The sequence below is a fragment of the Buteo buteo genome, chromosome 11 (genome assembly GCF_964188355.1).
Source record: "Buteo buteo chromosome 11, bButBut1.hap1.1, whole genome shotgun sequence".
Classification (NCBI taxonomy): domain Eukaryota; kingdom Metazoa; phylum Chordata; class Aves; order Accipitriformes; family Accipitridae; genus Buteo; species Buteo buteo.
The window spans coordinates 17,793,989-17,815,400 of record NC_134181.1 but is presented as its reverse complement, the minus strand read 5'-3'; the positions used below and the strand labels follow the sequence as shown (position 1 = coordinate 17,815,400).

The following is a 21,412-nucleotide window of genomic DNA, read 5'->3' as shown; positions in this document are numbered from 1 at the left end:
CTGAGTCCTTGGGGCAGAGTAGATAGATGATTCCTCTGTGAATTAAACAGCACTTGAATAAAGATTCATTAACCCATTACAGTATCATTTATAGCATTTCCATCCTATGGTTTTAGTTTAGTGCCAGTGGGGGTTTAGCCATCACCTCTTGAAATCAATTGTAAAGCTTGCAATGGCTTTGGTGCTACTGGACCAAATCCTGACAGAGCAGCTTCAATACTTTTATCAAGTAAAAGAATTATCGTAACTCAGAGCTGTGTGTGCTTAAATGCCTGCTGTAAGTAGAGGTGAAGGCCATTTTGACTCAGAGCCCAATGCAATCCTGTTTAGCTTTGCAGCCCTGCAGGACCAACTGTGAGCAATACTGAGCCTGGGGAAAATTTGGGGATGTAGCTGGTGTTGAAAGACTTGATATTGTTTCCCCTTGGAGTACGATTTGATTCACATAATTGTAAGTGCAGTCTCTTGCTTTCCACACCTAGGCAATTAAGCAGCCAGTCATTACCAAAAAAGATGCTGCCTCTGCCGTCGCAATATTTGGTCACAAAGCAAAATCAATATTGCTGGGGTTTTTTTCTTCACATAGCAGTGGAATTAGATTCTCTTCCCTACTCCCTTTCCCACATTTGGTCCATATATAGTTCTTTAAGGTAATACAGGTTTGCTTAAAAAAAAAAACCCAGCAGCGTAAACCAAAACCAACTGTGTTCATTGGAGTGTTTTGTACATCATAGCTGCTACTTATCATTCTTATTCATCTGGCATTTATAGAGAAAGCCTGTCTTGATATCTTGAAGGTACTTTTAATGAGTACACGTCATGAATTTTCCAACTGCTTTTGGATTGAAAATTATTTCCTTTCTATTTTTCACAGAATCTTGTTATTTTACATTTTAAAAGGTTCTTGCACACCTCCCCGACACCTGGATTGTAAGTCATTATTGACTATTGTAGTTCGAAAACGAAAGTTGGTAGAATTTACTTCAAGCCTGTTCAACTAAATAAAAAAGTTAACTTCTGCTTAAAAAAACCCCAACAAAACTGCCACATAGCTACCGTACTCTCTCAGCTAAAGACCTGCTCTGACATATTCATGAAAAAGGTTAAATCCTGCACTCCTAGTGTGTAAAGCACCTGCACTGGCCATCCCCTTGCTCTTGCAGAACAGATAATCAAACTGTCGGGCTCCTCCTGACAGGATGCTACAATTTTATGTGGGTTCAAAGGATGAACTGATCAAACTCATCAAGGAAAATCCACCCAGGTTTATTCAATACAAAGACACCATTTCTGATGTGGGAAGCCCCCCGGATAAAATTTCTTGGAGACTGGAAAGCAATCTGAGAAAATACCATGTCGTGCGTGTCTTGTGCTTACCCTCATCCCAGAGCAGCTGCTTTTGGACGCTGGAGAATGGGCTGCGTAAACCTTTGCTATGCCTATTTTTAGGTCTTATGTTTAAAGGACTAATTTTAAAACCACTGCAAAGGTTACTTTGGCTTTGGGAAGTTTCAGAATGGGGAAGGCAAAGCTGAGTTTCATGAACAAACTCTATAGGCAAAATCTCTGAAAATGGAAGGCTAAGTAAGTGGGAAAATTTACGGCATTAAGTTAGTCTCTTCCAAGCCTTCAGCCTAATTGTTGAGCACTGAATAGTTAACTACTAATTTTCTTTCTTTATCAAACTGTGAGTACATTAGGAGGATTTCCTTGTTTTATTTTTCAAATATTACTGAAACTGAGTACACTCAGCTTTGACCTAACCATGCTCTGCCGAACTGGCCGAGTAACTCTTGGTTTCAATGGGAACAGATGGAGGCTCCTGCCTGTAAGACTGTGGTTGCTGTTTGATCACCACTAATCGGATGACTTTACTGACCTTCACAATTCGGTATAAGAAAATAGTGCATATTTTGGTCATAACCTTGTAAAACTTCAGTTTACATTTAAAAATATTTGGAGTGGAGAGGAATAATGAGCTTTCACTACCCACATTAAATAGATAATTAAGAATATGAATATTAAGAAGCTCAGTTTAAAGAGCTACTGATTGATTTGCTGCAAGTTACTGTGAATAAGGTCTGCAAGGAGGAAAACAGGATTACAATTTAAAGATTGTAATTCAATGGGTTAGAATTTTTACCATTTCCCATTCTCATTACATTTGCAGGAATAAAGCACTTCTGTCACACAATTTAGCAATTACTAGAGTAAAAGAGATTTATCTTTTCTGTTGTTAGTTATTTTGATGATCACACAGTCAATACCAGAAAGCAGCCAAAACCATTGTTATTTTTAATGTAGGTTGATGACATGCTTTACTGTCTGGGCAAACATGGCATAGAGTGGTGTTGTGGTTTAACCCCAGCCTGGAATTAAGCACCACGCAGCTGCTTGTTCGCTCCCCACCCCCACCCCAGTGGGATGGGGAAGAGAATTGGAGGGGGAAGTAAAACTTATGGGTTGAGATAAAGACAGTTTAACAGGACAGAAAACGAAGGGAAAATACTACTACTACTGCTAATAATAAGAGAATATACAGAACAAGTGATGCGCAATACAATTGCTTCACCACCCCCTGACAGATGCCCAGCCGGTCCCCGAGCCAAGGTGCCCCTCGGCCAACTCCCCCCAGTTTATATACTGGGCATGACATCACATGGTATGAAATACCCCTTTGGCCAGTTTGGGTCAGCTGTCCTGGCTGTGTCCCCTTCCAACTTCTTGTGCCCCTCCAGCCTTTTTGCTGGCGGGGCATGAGAAGCTGAAAAGTCCTTGACTTGGTGTAAACATTGCTCAGCAACAACTAAAACCTCAGCATGTTATCAACATTATTCTCATCCTAAATCCAAAACACAGCACTATACCAGCTACTAGAAAGAAAATTAACTTTATTCCAGCTGAAACCAAGACAAGTGGTAAAGACCATGTCCCATGGATGGCATGAAGTTAAAATCTTGCTTCCATGGTTTAACAAAATGAAGGACGAAATCTGCTGGAAAGCAGCATGCTTCCCACGGTGACCCCTGGAGAGTGCAAATCCTTCCAGCATCACAGGGGTGACATAGTTAAGGGCTGCTGGTTTTCTGTGGTGTGGTTGCCCACACTTTGAGGACTTTTGAAGTGTTCCCACTCTGAATCAGTTGGGTGGGTTTGTGGTCAGACCACTAATAGTGGCCTTTGCAAGAATTCCTTGAAATGGGAGGCTCGGCAGACTCCTGGCAGTTCGCTGGGCTTAAACAATTTAATGCTAATGCCTGACGCCTAGGATCTAACATACAGTCTGCTCAGTGTTCATATTTAAGGACAAATTTGCAGACAGGGAGCAGAGAAATTACTTGGGGTTTAGCTAGCTATCACATATGGCTGCTCAGTTTTTGTGTGAGGTCTTTACAGCGAGATCTAAGACTTGTTTTCCAAAACTCACCAGCAGAGAATAGGATGGCAGCTCTTATTAGGAAACAAACACATCTCTATTTATGCAGAAAAGCTGTCTGTTCATTAATGATCTTAGGTAATAGCTAGCAGTAGTGATGGTAATTCATTGCTTGGAACACATTTACCCAAAATACTTGTATTTATTTCCAGAGAAGATGACATATACTGACTTGTTCAATACAGATATAAAGAAATATCTGTTGTGTTTTACAGAACAACTGTCTTTATTCTCTCTTTTCCTTTGTCCCTTGAGCTTTAGAGTATGACTATTTAATTAAAGATTGAATGAGAGACCAAGTTTAATTTTTTCTAAACAATAATCTCCAACATATTCAACAATGTCTCATGCCTTCCTGGCATTTTGACGTACGCCTGCAGCAGAGAGTCTATTGAATTTGGTATGTGACTAAAATCTAACAAAGAACACTGTCTACTGAACTCTAAATCTGCTTGGTTAAATCATTCAATGTGCTGTACAAATTGTACAGCTGAAACTGAAAATAAGCAGAGCCCTTACAAAACACAGCCAAGAAGGAGCTTAGCTAAAATTCTCAAGACACAACTTAGGAGCTTTGGGGGAGTTTTGACAGTACAAAAGCCACTGAAATCGTTACTTTATATGAATTAATCTTATTTCTTTTTCTTATTACTTATTACTACTCCATTACTACTTAAATTAAAAGTGGGAGAAATGTGTTTCATTGGATCTTTGCAACCAATTGCCACAATTATTGTTGTTTGGGTAAATATATTATTGCAGTAAGAACCCTGTCTGACTGGGACATGGAATTGGCTCAGCATCGACACCCATACAGTTAGACAATAAATCCTTTTTGTGCAGGATGTTAAAAAAACCCCTCTACTGAAAAATAAAAGTCCTCTTTTGCATCTCCAGTACATTTGTCTGTCAGACTGTACTCTGCAGGGGAGACACTTCCATGTATTGGTACATTGTAAATAATAAATAACAATACGACAGTACATTATCCCATTTAAACAACAAATAAAGAAAATAGAAGGCAACACCCACTGAACTTTGAGACATCTATAAAGACTACATTTCATGCTAGATAGAGCCTAGAGGAATGGGCAAGAGAAGATGAGAATACTCTTAGAGATTTGGTGAAATGCTGTTTGTTATAAATCCTAGGCTAAGGATTCATCTTTGGTCAAACTCTGTTGAAAGCAATGATTGAAATAAAGAGTGAGGATGTTTATGAGCTGTTTAATATAATAATCTGAAGCCATGTTAAATCTAAATGACTTGTTCCACATGGAGATTGCACCCTGAATTATATTGGGGCAGTTATAATGAAAATAGCAGGTGTCCTATTGCTTTTTGGTCAATTACCATAGTTAATGAATGAAGCAATTTTTTTATTACAATTTAATTACCCAAGATTGTTCAGCTCACTTGCAGCATCTGTTTTTCTGCAAGGGCCTATTTTTGAACCCAATTTTTTTACAAATAGGTCATCTAGAGCACAAAGAGCTTCATCCAGCACCGTCAATAAGAATTTCTGTACTCAGAAGGATGGGAGATGAGCCCCAAGGTCAGAGACTGAATCCTCTCATGTTTCAGACTGGAACTATTGCATCCGTCTTGGAACTGAAGTCTTCCCACCTCCTCACTTTTTTGCCAGAGCTGTGTTTTGCAGCACTGTGTTTATCAGCACCATGTTTCTTTCCACCAGTGACAGTAACCACCATCAGCAGAATGATGGGATTAATGTAAATACAGACTCTGGTTTCAGGCTGTGACTTCTGCACAAGTGTAAAGTCAGATGCCTTAACCGTCGAAGAAAGAGTTCCTCTTAAGTTCTTTCCCTGGATGGCTGTCCTGACCGCTCTTTCTGTTGCTGTACCCTAGCTGAAATGCTCAAGCAGTACTATTAGCCTGAGCGCTCCCAGCCTGGTGGGGTCTAGCCCAAACACAAGGGATCCAGCTCTTACAACTGGGATGTCAGGATACCACGAGAGCGCTTTGCCGCACTGCGTAGCCTTGGCACACTCATTGCAAAATATCTTTACGGCCCACTGTGCAGTAAATACCTGTGGTACTGAGGTACACTCCTGCTACCAGAAGACATCAGCTCGGTAAATGAATTACTGACTGAAACTCCATGGTCAGACTAGGTAATCACAGTGATCCCTTCTGGCCTTAAAATCTATTATCTTAATTCTCATTTACCCTAAGGCCATTTTACCCCCCTCTAGCAATATAAATGGACCTTAAGGTTTGAATATTTATATCCCCTTTGAGGTATCTTTATGTTGCCAGAGTGATGCCTCAGTAACCTTTGTGTGAATGAGAATGAGGAGCTCTGAGTCCCTCAATTGCCATGTTGGAAGTTGGCTCAGGGGCTGGGGTTTTGCTTGTTTTTCTGTGGTTTTCCTTGTCTGATCAATACATGTAGACTGTTTGGGAGTCCTTGTTTTAATATTTTAGTAACATTGATTCATGTAACTTTGCTTATGCCTTTTGTGCTGGGGGTTGACTAACTAGTGACATAACCGATAGATCCACCTGCCTTTGGCGTAGGGTACATGTTTCCCAGATGTGATGTGAAGTAATACCAACCTGTGGAGAAGTGAAAAGAAACCAAACAGTAAATCTAAAATGGTCTGGGCTATAAGCTTGGAAATGAGTCCTAATGGCCCACAGCTGGACATCAAATGTCTCTCTTGGGCTGGTGAATCTCAGCTGGTGCAAATCTGGGTGGCACCAGGACCTCAGTGTGAAAGTAGAACTGCTTGACCTAAGGGCTACCTATTAATGTTATTGTGGCTGCACCTCCAAGATTGGGTTTTCTGCATTAAAACCTGCAGTAGGATGGCCCTGATGAGCAACACGTGCATGCACAGTCTAGTAGCAACTTCATCATTCCTGTGGTCTAAACACGATCTAATAACAAACAAAAAATCATGGTGAGTGCTTGGATTAGATGAACATCTGCTCACTAATCTGTTTTTAAACTGCATAGTGGCTCTTCCCCTTAAGTTTTTCACTTGGATGAAAAGATAGTAAAGAAGGGAAAAAAAAAAAAAAAGATAAATTCAGATGCTCCAGATTCCTGCTGGATAAACACTGGCATTCAGCGCTTCCTGGAGCACGACACACTGCTCCCTGCGTGGAGCTCTTCGCGCAGCTACTGTCGACCCAAATGCCTCCTACAGAGAGGGGCTCCTTTTGTTTCACTGGGTATTGACTGCAGTGTTACAAGCCATGACTTATGACAGGAGAAAAGCAGACTCCTGAGGACAGATTCCTCTGTTGCATAATTCCATGGCTGAGAAATGTGCCAGGGAATGTAGAATTATGACCAAGACTTTTCCAGCTTTCCGTCTTGTTGTCTTCATGGCCCAGTAGAAAATTGTGACAGCTGGAAGTGAGGGAAAAATGGAGCTTTATTGCTTTCCAGACTAGTCAGATGGCCTTCAGCAATTATTGTAAGAAGTGATAACTGGTCCTCTTAACAGATCTATCACGTATCTGTGGACTTGCTCTGCATATCTATCGCGATTGTTCTCCTAGTCCCAAAGTGCTCCCAGGGGTCTCTGGATGGTAAATGCCTCCAAGATCTTCCCACTTGCAAGTCCACAACTGCAGCCGTTTCCTGCAAGGGTCCAAACCGTCTCTCTGCCTCCTCAGTGCAAGGAAGAGCAAAGTGGGACAAGATAAGCTTAAAGCTACAAAAAAAGCGCCATTCATTTTCAACCCCAATGTGGAAGCTGCTCAAAGTAAACAGCAGGGAATAACTTTTGCTGCTGTTGGTTTGGGGTTGTTTTTTTTAATTTTTATTTTGAAATATGGGACCCATCAGCAGGTCTGTGCCAGGGTATGTCCCCGTGTACTCCAGCCGCTCACTCTGCCCACGACTGTTGGGGCAGGTGGTTGCAGCATGGTCTGGCCACCCCAGTTTGGAGACTGGTGTGGGGTCCTGTGCTGGCCCTGCTCGAAGCAGAGTGCAGGGCTCAGCAGACCAGGAGTATCGATCGTGGCAGCACCTGGCCCTGTTGCACAAGTGCTTTAATGAGGCAACAGGCTCCTTAGAGCTTATTGCTTTGGATTACACCATGTCGCCTTCTGTTACACTGCGTGAAGCCCTAAGCTGGGCTGACGTGGTGTAACTCAGGGGACCTTGATGTGGAATGACATTACATGATGCAGCATGTGAGAAAATCAAAGTTTGTCTCTCCTGGCATCAAGTACTCATTCCCCGTTTCTGCAGCGGCCGTGCAGTCCAGCTTTCAGCAGGTGATCACCAGGGTAGGTGTTTGGAAGAACTGGGATATTTTCATTAAGCAATTTCAAATCTCATTAGCAAATTTTCATAAAGTGATAATGCAGTGGCAGTATTAGCCTTATTAATCCAATATGAAAGTCACTCTCATGACAGAGAAAAGTGCCAATAAAAGCCTTTCATTTTGTACAGGCTAACAGCACATGCACCAGCGTGTCCTTAATGAAACAAGGCAGAATTTTAACCTCCCAGGATCAGTTCAAAGCTTTGGAGTACAGTGGAATAATACCAATGGAAACAGTTTTAAAGGTTCATTTCTACCTTCATAACAACTGCCAGTATTTGCTCAAACCAAGAATCATTTGGTTTAAAAAACCCCACAGAACTAAACAAAACCCCCAAAACTTTTCATTTAAGCCTGACAGGCAGAAGAGATTTGTGTTGTTGTATAGCTCCAGATAAAAGCAGCATCGAGAACTATGTTTCAGTTGCTAGGACGACTAACCACTACCACACACTCAGCTCTACTGACTGCAACGGGGAAATCAAACAGTTTGTGATGGATCAGCTCAACCACCAGCCTCAGTAGCAAAATAAAATAGCAGGACTCATACTTGACCAATACTTGATCTGCAGAGAAAAAAATAGGGCCACCATCTATCTCTAATTTCATCTTCAGATCTTAAAGCTCTTTATAAGGAGATAAATTACAAAAGTTATCCAAACGTTTATCCATTTTGCAAGCCACCGGCTTTCCTCTTGCTCAGTCATTTTGCTCGTGGTATGAAATCTGTTTTGTAGACTACACCATTTAAAGCCCATCTGAAATCAGAAACCATGTCTCGCCGTATGACTGATTGCAGGGGGCGGAGAGAATAGGTGCAGGGCAGCGCTTGCCCTTCTCCCATCTCCCAGCTGGTCCCATCCTGGTGGGTCACAGCGAGACGAACCAGCCCTGTCAGCAAATAGGTGAACCCCCTCTGCCACAGCATGCTTGTTCGTGTTGTCATCGGTACAGCCGTCTTGCCATCACCTCAAGCTCGTATACAAGCAGCCACTTTGAGGAAGGTACAAAATCAATGGTATTTAACTCCGGGCTCAGACCTGTGTCCTCTCCATGTAGGGAGCATCAGCTGGTGTCGAGGCACGGTACAGAGCTGTTCTGGGTCCGAGGCAGGGTCAGTAATTAATTCCAGCAGCGGTTACTGTTACAGATGAGGACTAGTTTATGCACAATGAATTTAATTAGGTGCTGGTTTCACTTTACTATTTCATCAATTAGCATGAGCACATAGTGGTTTTTAAAAAGATCAATAGGGTGGGGCTTTAATTACTTAGAGAAGATTATTTACATTATCTATCCCATGGTCAGTCAGGTGGTTTGTGTTTATAAAAGGGACTTAGATGATGTAGGGCTGCTGCAGCCCCAGTGAGACTGGTTAACCAGTTATTGTGGAAGGGATGCTGCTCACACAAGTAAGTGCTCTGCCGGTTTGTCAAGAGATGTAGATAAATGCTTCCTAGAAGTAATCAGTTTCTTTAGTTTCATACTGCATAAAGAGTTCTATCTTTAAAGACTCCTCATGAATGGGAAAATATGAAATCAATTCCATTTATCTGAATGAATCTTTCAGCAAGCTCAGGGTTTAGCGTGGGGGCACTGCAGGCAAAATGTAACAAATGCGGTAGCATAAAAATGATTAAAGCATGATGAACAAGGTTATAGAGATAAAAAAATAAGAGGGAAAGAGCTGGAAAAGTAAAAACAAGAAACCTGTGTGATACTAAAGGGTTTGTCTATTTTTCATGTTTACTTCTTCTGTGTTCATAATTTTTTGGTCCGTCATCAATCACTGTCAATTTGAAAAAGTGCTATACTTAGGGTCATTTATCCAGGGCTATTGGAGGCTAAAATTATGCAGTTTCAGTCAAATATACATGAATAGAGACTGTCATTTCTGATTAATGACATGTGACTTCAGTGTCTTACAGAATCATCTTGCCATCCAAGCTTTACAAAAAGGTTATTATGTAAGGCCTTTTCCATAATATATCTACTTTTTCCTCCAAGAACACTGCAGAAGCCATTTCGCTCACATTAAAATCAGTGCTGATATCCCTTATTATGCTGCTGGTAATTGCTCCACAGATTTCGAGATTGCCAGAATAAGTAAATTTTTGTGGGACTGGAAATTACATTACTGAGGATGGTTACCAAGCTTGTGGTTTTGGTACTGTTTCATAGTTTACTTTTTATTTCAGTTGCAAGAGAAAGCCTAGTCTTTTAGTGGAAAAAAAATATCCATATAAAACACTAATCTCATGCAATGTATTCAAAAAAACCACCACACATGGCATTTCAGCATTAATTACTGTTTTTCATGATTCACCATTCCCCTTATCTCCCTGTGCATAATGCGGCCCTTATATGCATTTGTCTAAGAAAGGAGAATGAGTGAGAGTTTAGAAACTATAAAGGGAAATGTCACAAAATGAGAGAAAGGGGGAGAGCAGGGAAAGGAGGGGAGAGGCGCCCGTGCCAGGGGCTGCAAGAACTTCCCCACAGCCAGTTTGTGCGTACGTTAGTGCTCACAGGGAAAATCTCATGGCTGCCTCTGAAGCAGCGCCGGGAAGCACAGACCGCAGCGTGCCATATGGTCTGTAACAGCCTCTCAGCTACTTCTCACTCCTGTAAGCGGACTGCGTATAGCAACCATCATACGGGCTGTATCCTTTCAAAGCTGTTTTTTTCACTCTGGGACAGATCATCCCTCTCGCAGGAAAGCTTCGCTTTGAAGGGAAAGGGAGGGAGCTCCTCTGCTGTTTTGCCTCCCGTTGCTTGTGGCAGAGGCAGAGTTTACAGTCTTACTGGAGACCTTGGAGGCTCTGGGTACCCACAGAGGATGCTGCAGGGAGGGAAACCCCTTGTAGTGCTGTGTTACTGCGAGGGCCTCTCTCTTCAGCACTTCCTGATACCAACAGCAACATTGGTGGTTGCAGCCCTCCAAATTCCATCTCTACAGCAGATGTGATAGTGGTTAGGATGCAGCTGTATTTATTAGCCATCACAACTTTTTTTTCCTGGTACTGTTGCTGGTAACAAGTGCTGCTCCATCAAAATATATAAGGGCTTCTCTGAAGTTTGGTTCTCACATAGAAACCTGGAAATTTTTTAACTCTTCCCTGAATGCCATTAGCAAGACACACTCCTTCACTTGGGCTCCCATAAGCCAGAGGAAAGTGTAATGAAGGACAGGAGTATCAGAGGAACTGGGGCGCCTGCTGAGAGCCCAGTTGCCCATAGATTGGGGCAGGCAGTAATGCAACTCCTACCTTGGGTCATCCTTTTAAATCATCTTTTACTCTCCCTGGTCCTTAGAGAAAAAGTCCACTGAGCAAATATTCCTGCCAAAGACCCTCCTCTGGCCCTTCTTTTCTCTGTAGGCCCTACATGTATGACTTGATACCAGCAAATTAGATGATCCCAGGTGCTATGTATTTGGGCTTGCATTTTTTCTAAAAGAAGAATTCTCTGGTCTTGTCTAAAGCCTTTAGTGGTTGTCGTGGTTTAACCCCAGCCAGCGGATAAGCACCACGCAGCTGCTCACTCACTCCCCCCATCCATTGGGATGGGGGAGAAAATTGGGAAGAGAAGTAAAACTTGTGGGTTGAGATAAGAACGGTTTAATAGAACAGAAAAGAAGAAACTAATAATGATAACACTAATAAAATGACAACAGCAATAATAAAAAGGTTGGAATGTACAAATGATGTGCAGTGCAATTGCTCACCACCCGCCAACCAACACCTGGCAATTCCCCGCCCCCACTTCCCAGTTCCTATACTAGATGGGATGTCCTATGGTATGGAATACCCTGTTGGCCAGTTTGGGTCAGCTGCCCTGGCTCTGTCCTGTGCCAACTTCTTGTGCCCCTCCAGCTTTCTTGCTGGCTGGGCATAAGAAGCTGAAAAATCCTTGACTTTAGTCTAAACACTACTTAGCAACAACTGAAAACATCAGTGTTATCAACATTCTTCGCATACTGAACTCAAAACATAGCACTGTACCAGCTACTAGGAAGACAGTTAACTCTATCCCAGCTGAAACTAGGACAGTATTAAACCCCAGCAAAGCTGCAAGATGAGCTTTGCTGGGAGGAGGCAGGTTGTGCAGAAGACTCTGGAGTCTGTCGCTGCTGGTGCAACTCTCACAGGCCTGGGACTCCACATGGCTACTCTTTGCTAAATGTGCTAAAACCTGCAGTATAGCTCTATGTGTCTCTGCACACAGTAATAAAAACAGATTTGGGATAATCCAGTAGAAAGGCCTAACAGTCAGGTGAATCGATATTTATCATATCATGTCAGAACAGAGCGATTGGTCCAGAGTCTCCGCTTGAAACCTCCTAGTTTTACTACTTATTGCTCTTCTGCTGTGGTTTATAGAACTGGAATTTGTAATTCATATGAATGCCATACAATGAATGAGAGGAACAGCAATAGTAAGGAGTATAAAAACTAACAGGTGGAAAATTATTTTTTAAAAAGTAATTAATTATTTCACTAAGGCATATAATTTTTTATCTTTCTCAAGAAGATTAACGTAGAAATTTGTGTTGCTGTGTAGGTGCACAATGCATTTTACATTTCTGCCTTTCTATTTTGTTTGCTCAGATTACTTGAACTTTGTTGGGAATGTCCTTTGACCCAAATAGAAACATATTTTTTCAGAATAAATGTTGAGACAGACAGAATGCTCCTTGGGAACTGTATTTCCAGCACCTCAAGGTGCCACTGTTGGTGAATGGGCTGTGAGCTGAGTACTGCCCCTTGGGAAGCGAGTGATTCCTGGTCCATGACAAAAAAACACATTGGAAGAAGCAAGCAGCTTTGGGGTGGTGTGAGTTTGAAGCCCACAGCATCTCCAGGAGGCTCTGTTAGCCAATCTCTTAATTGCTCTTTTGTTTCTAGACACTTCTTTTGCAAAAGCCTTCTGTTGTTCTGCTTCCTGCAATGCTTGAGAAGTTGCTGAGGTGCTGTTCTTCACTTCCCCCTCCCAACCCAACTGAAGGTTCAAGTATTATCCCTGTACCTTGCAAATTTTGATCATTATCCCAATGGTCAAACAGACTAGGTTTAAAGGAAACTTCCCTAAAATGAACCACCATTTGTCTGAAAGTAAAATGTTATTTCCTTCCATTTCTTTTGTATTTGTTGCTCATGGTACCGTTAGTAGAGAAAGGCCCGTGCATTTGGCTGTGATAATTTACATAGCATTTAGTGGTTAAGAGCTACAAACATGGTCAATGAGCTAATTCAATAATCTCTCACCTGCTGCTGATTAAGTGATGTGTTACAGGAATGTATTTGTGCAGGTCCTAAACGGCTGCAGAATGTCATGTCACGAAGCGTTGTGCTGCTAGGACATAGCAGCGGCTCCAGGGGTGGGCATGCATTTTGAGAGATCTGCTATGTAGTAACTGCCTCGAGTCTTTGGATGCTGTCACCACTTAAATTTATGACTATGTTTCTTGTGAATCAGCCTACGTGATGTTCGTAGAAACAAAATTTGTTAATATATGTATATGTCTATTAACGTCTGTGAAATGTGCACACAAACCCACGAACTTATAATGTCTATTATGTGCATTAGTGTTCAATAACTAGCAGTATTAATGGATAAATTTACCTACTGCAAAAAAAGGTAGTGCTCAAAATGTGAAGGTCTTGCTAGGAAAATAAATTACATGAAGGAGGAGAAAATAAGAACGAGAGGAAAAAAACAAGATCACAAGCCAAAGAAAAAAGACTTTGGGTGATCAATAGATAACAACAGGAAGAGTAGTGAGGAATGTGCAAAACCTCCTATTTGCATTGCACAGTACAACATTGTCCTATTTTATGCTATTTTCTCTCTGCAAATCAAATGGTATCCAGAATCATGGCATGATATAGTTGAATCAACTCTCATCCATTATGTTTAAAGACCACAACACAGGGCATCTGTAATATAGGACTGTACATATTTCTTGTGGTTCTGATACTATTAAAGCTACTTAAGTGTCATGACGTGTTTATTTATGAGATCATCAAAGCCACTTAATAACTTTCTCTTGGTTACTTGTTTACATCTGTGTAATACAGAGCCAGATTGTGCAGCCCACAGTCACATCAGTGAGCACTTACTCATGCAAGTTGTGCCACTGACATAAGGGTTTCACAATCTGGCCCATAATGTATCAAAATACATGAGGCCAAGATCTTATCACTTACAATCATGTAAATCTGGCTTTAATCCATTTAAGCTCCAAGTTAGGTACCTAGATATAAATCAGTGAAATTTCGTTGGCTTCAGTATTTGATTCAGTGAAGCTACTCTGATTTACACTGAGAAGATCAGGCCCATTAGATTTGCAATTTAGAAATGCATTTGCTCCACTGCATGTATAAACGTTAGGATAGCTGAAATTAATATCACCACAAAAAGGATTATTTTCAACACTAGCTATTTAAAATATCTCTTTGCACAATATAAACAAAGAGAATTATGTCAGAGTTAGAAGCAAGAAGGTTTAAGAGTCACATACATCTTAACCTTTACACTGTCTATGAGTACATCAGTTCCTACAAGATGAACTGCATTATAAAGTAAATAGATCTGCTTTAAAGAAAGGTCAGGACACATGTTCTGCTAAAATCTAATTTCAGTCTATTGCCCTATAACCTACTGCTCTCTGGAATACAACAGATATAATAGTAAAGAGGCTGCATTTAATTATCTGTGATATAAAGCCTCCTTATCCTCCTGAGAATATTCACAAGGATAATAGAGGGTATTCTCAAAATACTGTATTTACTTCTGTATCGTGATTGCATTCTGTTTTAACTGTCTTTCCTGCTTCCTGGAAATATTATTCTAGCACCTCTTGTACCCTTAATCCAATGTTATATTACTTTTATGTCCTGAAACACTAGATTGTTTTACAGATCCAAGCAAACTGTACTGCATAACGTTAGCTAGTGATAGGTTCCTGCGAGCGTATTAAGAGCAAGCTTTGCTCATCATCCTTATGCATTAACTGTTGGCTGCTACCTGTTTTTCAGATGAATTACATTAGGATTCAACAGCTTAATAATAACGTTAATTTTTCCTGATACAAGCCAGAAGAACTTTAAAGTGAAGGGTACTTGCCACAATCTCAGTGTTAGTCTGGCAGAGAAACACCTAAAGATAATGTGTAGGCTTAAATAAAAGAATAATTAAGATGAGCTTAGTCATGTTATAACTGATGTGCCATGCAGTCCTAAATCAACATGTCATTTAGAGAGGAGATAAATGGTAAGTTAGCTTTTAATGGTGATCATTCAAGCACCTGCCTGAAAAAATTAAACCATTTTCAGGAAACAAAAGAGAAAACCACCTGTCTAGGGCTTGGATCTAAATGAGGAAATTTTTGTCTCATGTTTGACACTCCATATTTCATTGCAAACAGGCATGTACAAACTATAGTCTGAACTAATATCAACTGGACTAATTACTGAATAAATTAGAATAACTCCACCAAAATACAACAGCTGAGGATCAGGCCTGCAGTGGCCATAGCAATCCATCTCACCTGGGTGCCAGGAAGGCCTGTCCTGGAGGATGCTTTGAAAGTAAACACCCCCTAAGAATTATCATTTTAGCAGAATTTAAGAGGCTTCTAATTTGATTTTTGCAGATGGGTAAAGGATCAATTCCCTATAGTTTGACTCCAGAAAATGACTGAGCTGACCTCATTCATAGCGCACATTTCTGCCTTTGTTCCTCCATCTATCACCAACTCCACTATCTTAGATGATTGTTCAACATGTAGGTGAATTAAAACTTCATATATTTATACATATACTTCCCTGGAGTCGTTTCCACGGAAGACAGTGATAGTCATTTAAGATAGTATTCTGTCTTCATTTGGAACTCATCATTCCCATTGAAGTCCAGGGTGTTCTGCAGAAAGGAATAAAATGATGGAAAAGGAAAGGAAAAAAAGGAAAAGCAAGGAAAGGAAACAGGATGGCTCCTAAAGCTGTCCCAGGAAAATGAATAGCCTGAATTCCCACATCTGTGAGTAGCTTGGAAATTGGATTGGAAATGCCTATGAAATTGCTACACAAAAAGATACAACATTCTTTTTTCTTATGAAATGTCTTACTGTGTTATTGTCTTGTTGGAACATGCTGCTTTGGTAGAGTTTATGGCAGAAGCACCTTGTAAGAAGCACATCACTTTTGGTATCATTGCACAGTTGACGTTACATCCATGAAGGTCCTCCCTGCTGCCAATCCCCCAGCAGCTGAAGCATGTGGAAGGTCTTCAAGAGCCAGATGGTTAAATGTTTTGCTATAGGCTCTGCCAGGCACTGCATGGTGATGGGCTCAATAGCACTCTTTGAATCTTTCAAGGAAAAAAAATTATTAAAAAAAAAAATATCACAAAATGCTAAATACTTAATGTCAGCTGTTTCAGTCTTGCTGCTTATCGATTTCCTGGCCACATACCTCCAAAAGGCCTTCACACCTGGTGAAAAGCCAGAATACAAAATGAGTTACTGGGCCACTGGTAAGTGCAGATTTATTTTTCTGGTTTTTCCTGTGTCTCTTTCAGGGATCACCACGGAGCCTACTTTCAGTCTGGGATCGCTCTAGTGTGGATCCTTTGTGGAGGAAAAGGGCTGAGAGGACCCACTCAGTGGGGCATGGAGGGGAGCTCTGAGCGATCTCCCTTGTGGGCATTTTCTTGTCTTGTTTGGTAAGTCCATAGAACTGTTGCAATCTGATGCACGTTGGAAGTATAAAAGATGTTAAGGCATATGGCTGTGCTGGTGAAGCTGGTTTAATCATACCCAAAGGAGAACAATAAATTCCACCTAGAAGCAAGAAAAATGCCTCTAATTCTCCTTTAGGGAGCATCTATATAACTAACTTTCCTATTCCAGTGCAATGAGACCTAGCAGTCTCTGCAGAGACCCCTGGTTTTACTGTTTCAAGTTTTCTTAGAAACCTTAATACTTCCACACAGGAGAGTTCCTTCTGGGGCATTAAAATACAGATCCCTAGGACCCCTCTTCTATTTCTTGCAAAATTTATGGTAATTACCAAGAATGATTAGCAGGTTCAGTGCTTAGTAGTCTTACTTTATAAAATTCTGAAACAAATGTTTTTTCTGCCACTGTACCTGATCATTTTCATTTCCCTTCTTTGTCTGTAATAAAAATTGATGTTAAAGGATGCCCGAGGCAGGGTAATGAGAAAATGAAATTAGTTTTTCAGTTGGCTGGTCAAAAGCATTTTATACATGATAATAAACAGTTTATTTTACTCTTTTGCTTATGACATAATAAATGATAAAAACATTTTCTTGAAATAGATACTGTCCACTTTGCTACAGAGAGCTCAGGCTGGGGTCTTTTCCATTCATGGGGTCACATAACAACTCTGAGGAATGTCTGCTTGATCTGCTTTTCTTAACCTTTTCTGGGTCGTACACAACAGTGGATCTCCACACTGAGCTTGACCAAAAACTTAGGGCTTTTTTCTTCCTTTTCCAAGACCTTTCTCAGAAATGCAGAGTCAATTACACTGTGTATGTAACCTAGGAGTAAATCTGTGTCAAGGCATTTCTGAAGAGTGGCTCAGAATTTTATATAGTATCCTTAAAGCCGAGCCAAACCCTGTATTTAAAGCAAGTTTTTCTGTTTCATTTGCAAAGTGTTGAGCAACAGAGGGAGCCTGAGCAGGGGTACCACAAAGCCAAGCAATCCCACTGCACTGGACGAGCCCACTTCTTCCCCTCTGTCTTTAAACTTGGGGAGAGGGGGAAATTGGGGTTGTTAATGGTTTGCATAAATTCTTGATTGTCAAACTAGCCACTGATTTCTGAGGCCATATTGAGAATGTTTGCAGATAAGGGGAAAAAGAGGCTCAGATGGTTGCTCAGGGTTCAGTGGAAGTCTGTGACCACTTTGAGATTTGTCCCATTTTAGCTAGCTACCCCTGCATTCATATTTTGTGTGAACTGTAAAGGCCTTTTTTTCACAGAAGCTCTTTCTGAAGTGAACATATGAGACTCCTTGAATTGTTTAGATTGGTTTAGATTGATTATAGCAGCTTCTTCAAAGCAAGAAATCAAAATAGGCTAGTGGTGAGATGAACACATAACATATTGATAAATGTAGTTACATATATGAAATGGGCAAGAAAAAGAGAGAAAAGCTGAGTTTCTCGCATATGATTCTTACAGTTCTTGACAGCTCAAACTCCCACATGCTTGAATAGTTCAATACTGGATTAGTGTGATGCCTGCTTGGCGGATCCTGTGGGGCATAGACTCAGCAAGAAACACATCATTCAGGATTTTGGGGACAGCTTGTAAACTGTCCAACACTATTGGCAATCCCACTCCAATCAAAGTCAAACTTGAAGATGGAACGACTGGGGGAAAAGAGACGCTCTCTTATTTATGCTCCCATAATTTATGTTCTAAATTGCGATTAGTCCATTTCTGTAGAAAAGTGCCAATGAAAGATTTATGTGTAAAATAATACCAGCTGCGTTGAACAAGCTCGAGCGTGCTTAATTACAATAGCAAGAAGGAAAAGCAGAATGGACACGTAAGGACTGAACTGAAATACTGATTGATTATTTTTACTGAGGCCCATGGCAAACCTGACATTATATTTAATAAAGCCAGGGGGTTAGCTATTAACATCAGGGCCTGAATTTTTTCTGTGCTTAGGGTAAAGGAAAATTCTCACTAAAGTACATGCACAACTTGTTTGTAAATGGCAAGTGATTGTGTTGGATTATACTCTTTTGGTGGGGAAAAAAAAAATTCATTGTTAAAATCTATGGAAACCTTTGGGATCTTAACAACTGCACCAGTAGTATTAATATTCCTGTTAACATGTTAATAGCACTACTTTTATTATGTGCCAAGCTAGTTTTCACCAGAATAATCAAGATTTAGGAACAAAGAACCTGTTTGCATATTCCTACTCATATACATTTTTCCATTGACATTACTGGGAGTGTTCGTGAAAGTGAAGATTGAGTTTTTGGTAAGGCTAGCCTAAGTTAAGACATGCTGCATCTATATGATGAGTGAAAATCTTAAATAAAATGTGGGTATGGGTATGCTTTAGAAACGGAGACCTGACACCACAGTGCTTATGAATCCACCAAACCAACCCAAGACATAATGCAATAGGTGGAAAAATGAACATCAAAATTCAAAAGAAAGAATGGCATAAGTTTATGTTGGAAAGACTCCTCAAGTGGTCACCTACTCTAGTTCCTGAGGGCAGACCCACTATGCCAAGGGTTTTTTGTTTTGACAGATGTTTTGAATCTGTCCTCAAAAACCTCAGCAGGGACAGCCGTTGCATCTTCCACTCCTCAAGGAACTGCCCAATGCTCTCCACTGTAACCATCACACATGATTCTTTTCATCTGTGCCAATGTCTTCTACAAACTTTTGAAGACTACTGCTGATTTCCCCTCAGTGTTTTCTCTCTCTCCACGCCCCACCCCCACCCCCACCCCCCGCCTTTTTTTTGCTAAACAGTGCAAGTTTAGCTTAATTTTTCTTCTTGAAGTGAGTGGAATACAAACCCAGCTCAGATGCCACTTCTCAGCAGCATATTACAAGGATAATTAAACAGCAGAAATTATTAACAAGAGATATAGTAATCTGTCCATTCTTAACATCCTTAAATCACAGCATATCTGCTGGTACGAATGCAAACGACTTGGCTGGATTATTGGGTGAGATTCAGTGGCGTATGCTCTGCTCACAGCTACAAAACTTGTTTGGAACCATTAGCTACAGATATTTCACAACTTTTAGGAAGCAACTTGATTTCTATGCAGGAAACTGTGTCACTCTTCATATGTGTGTATGTGAGGAAGCCCCAGGAAAATGAAAAGAAATGTGACCCTTACATCCAAGGTCCATTTTCGCTGCTGAATAATCAATGTTCCAGTTTTCAGTGCAGCCCTCTTGGGATAGGGTTGTGCAAAGTCTGACCATAGCTGCACTCCCCCAGCTCTAAATCCCAGCCTGAAAGGGTGTTTCCTTGTCTTGGCCCCAGCACACAGCTAGAGATGGTGGAGGAAGGCAGAAATAAGAAATTTCAAATCAAGCTAATGCAGTAAGATTGATTACCTAACTTATCCCTTGAAATTTACTCCATCAAACTACAAATTAATTATTTTTTGTCATTCCAGATATATTTCCTGAGAGCGATCTAATTTTGGAGGTGGTGAATACTCCCTCTTGCATTTCTCAAGATTACATGATTATCCAGGAATTTCCTTCAGATATCCAGAAAACATTTTAGCAAACATGAACATTGTGACAGCAATAGTACACTTGAACCCCTATAGAGCTACAGTTAAAATAGAGATTATTCCACAGATATTCCAGTTCTTTTTTCTCCAGTGGTGCAAATTGAGTGAATTTCTGAGGAAAACAAAATTCATGCTATGTATTCATTGCTTTTATAAGATGTTAAATAAACTCTAAATTCCTGAAGGTTGTTGTTGGGGTTTTTTTCTGTGCAAAAAATGCAGCTGCTTCCTAATTAATTTTCTTGAAAATGAGCAAATTGGTATGTTAGCTAAAATAACATCCTCTGCTTAGCAGTCGATATCAAAATTTCATTTTAGAGACATTATTCCCAAAATATTTTATTTAATTCAAGTGTTTGTCATAAGTAAGATGACAAACTGAGTTAAGAATTTCACCTGGCTGCCCCTTCATGGGGTGTGCAGAAGAGGTCATGATATCTTCCACATATCTCTGACTTTCAATAATTTTCCAGGAAGCCTGAGGATGAGAAGAGTGACCTCCCTTTTATTTTAAAAGTCAATCATAGAAAATAGAAATGTGAGAGGAAAAAAATCAAACTTTTTTGGGACATGAAGGAGCCACTTTTTTGGCACTCAGTATTGCTTCTCCCTTTCCAGCTCAACTCCCACTTATGCGCAGTGTCCATATGGATGAGGTTTATGGGTAATATGTTCTTCTAACCTATCAAAATATTTACCTTGTGCGTTTCAGTACAACATCATTAATTTTACTAACCTCCCATTCCCAGTAAGTGCCAGCTGTCTTTGCGTTTCCAAGGCACTCGGATCTGATAAGTGAGCTCTTGTGTTAGCACTGTGACGGTCAAAGGTCCATGTCAGGTCAGGACCCCTGCTCTGTGGGAGAGATAAACTGATTTAAAACTACCAGAGGAAACAAGTAAAGGGAAAAATGGAATTTATAAAGCTTATGAAATGTCATGAGGCATGTTGCAGCCTTTCGGACAAATGCTGAATGCAGTTAACCTGGAGGAAAAAGGGGGGAGATCAAAAGATCACCTGCTACTAGAAAAAGACCTGGCGCTAAAGATGAGTGGGACATAATGGGATCTTTTTTAGCTGTATCAGCAATAATGCTTTGATTTCCTTGTAAGAGACTGGAAAGATATAATTAGGAAGATTTTTTTTTCCTCTACAGATTCAGCTTGTGAGCTTATTTAGTACAATAAAAAATCCAAAGAAATAAACCCATCATATTTAATTTGAGTTCACAGTATAGCAATTGTTAATATTTGTCTTTTTTTGGTTAAGTGGATAAATCACAGGACTATTAAATATGTGAGATATAAACCACAGTCAATTAAATGATAGCTAAGGTACTGTGG

General features: G+C 40.5%; 1 protein-coding gene across 4 annotated transcripts in view; it reads left to right on the top strand.

The window, feature by feature from the left end:
• TOX3 (TOX high mobility group box family member 3) overlaps positions 1-20,246 on the top strand; it is a 114,937-nt gene extending 94,691 nt beyond the window's left edge. For all 4 annotated transcript variants that reach the window (XM_075040226.1, XM_075040223.1, XM_075040227.1 and 1 more), the window contains 2 exons: positions 16,327-16,470; positions 19,947-20,246. In XM_075040226.1, the coding sequence (XP_074896327.1) occupies positions 16,327-16,434 (108 nt within the window). In that variant the 3' untranslated portion in view covers positions 16,435-16,470; positions 19,947-20,246. The remainder of the gene's footprint in view (positions 1-16,326; positions 16,471-19,946) is intronic.
• The last annotated feature ends 1,166 nt before the right edge of the window (positions 20,247-21,412 follow it).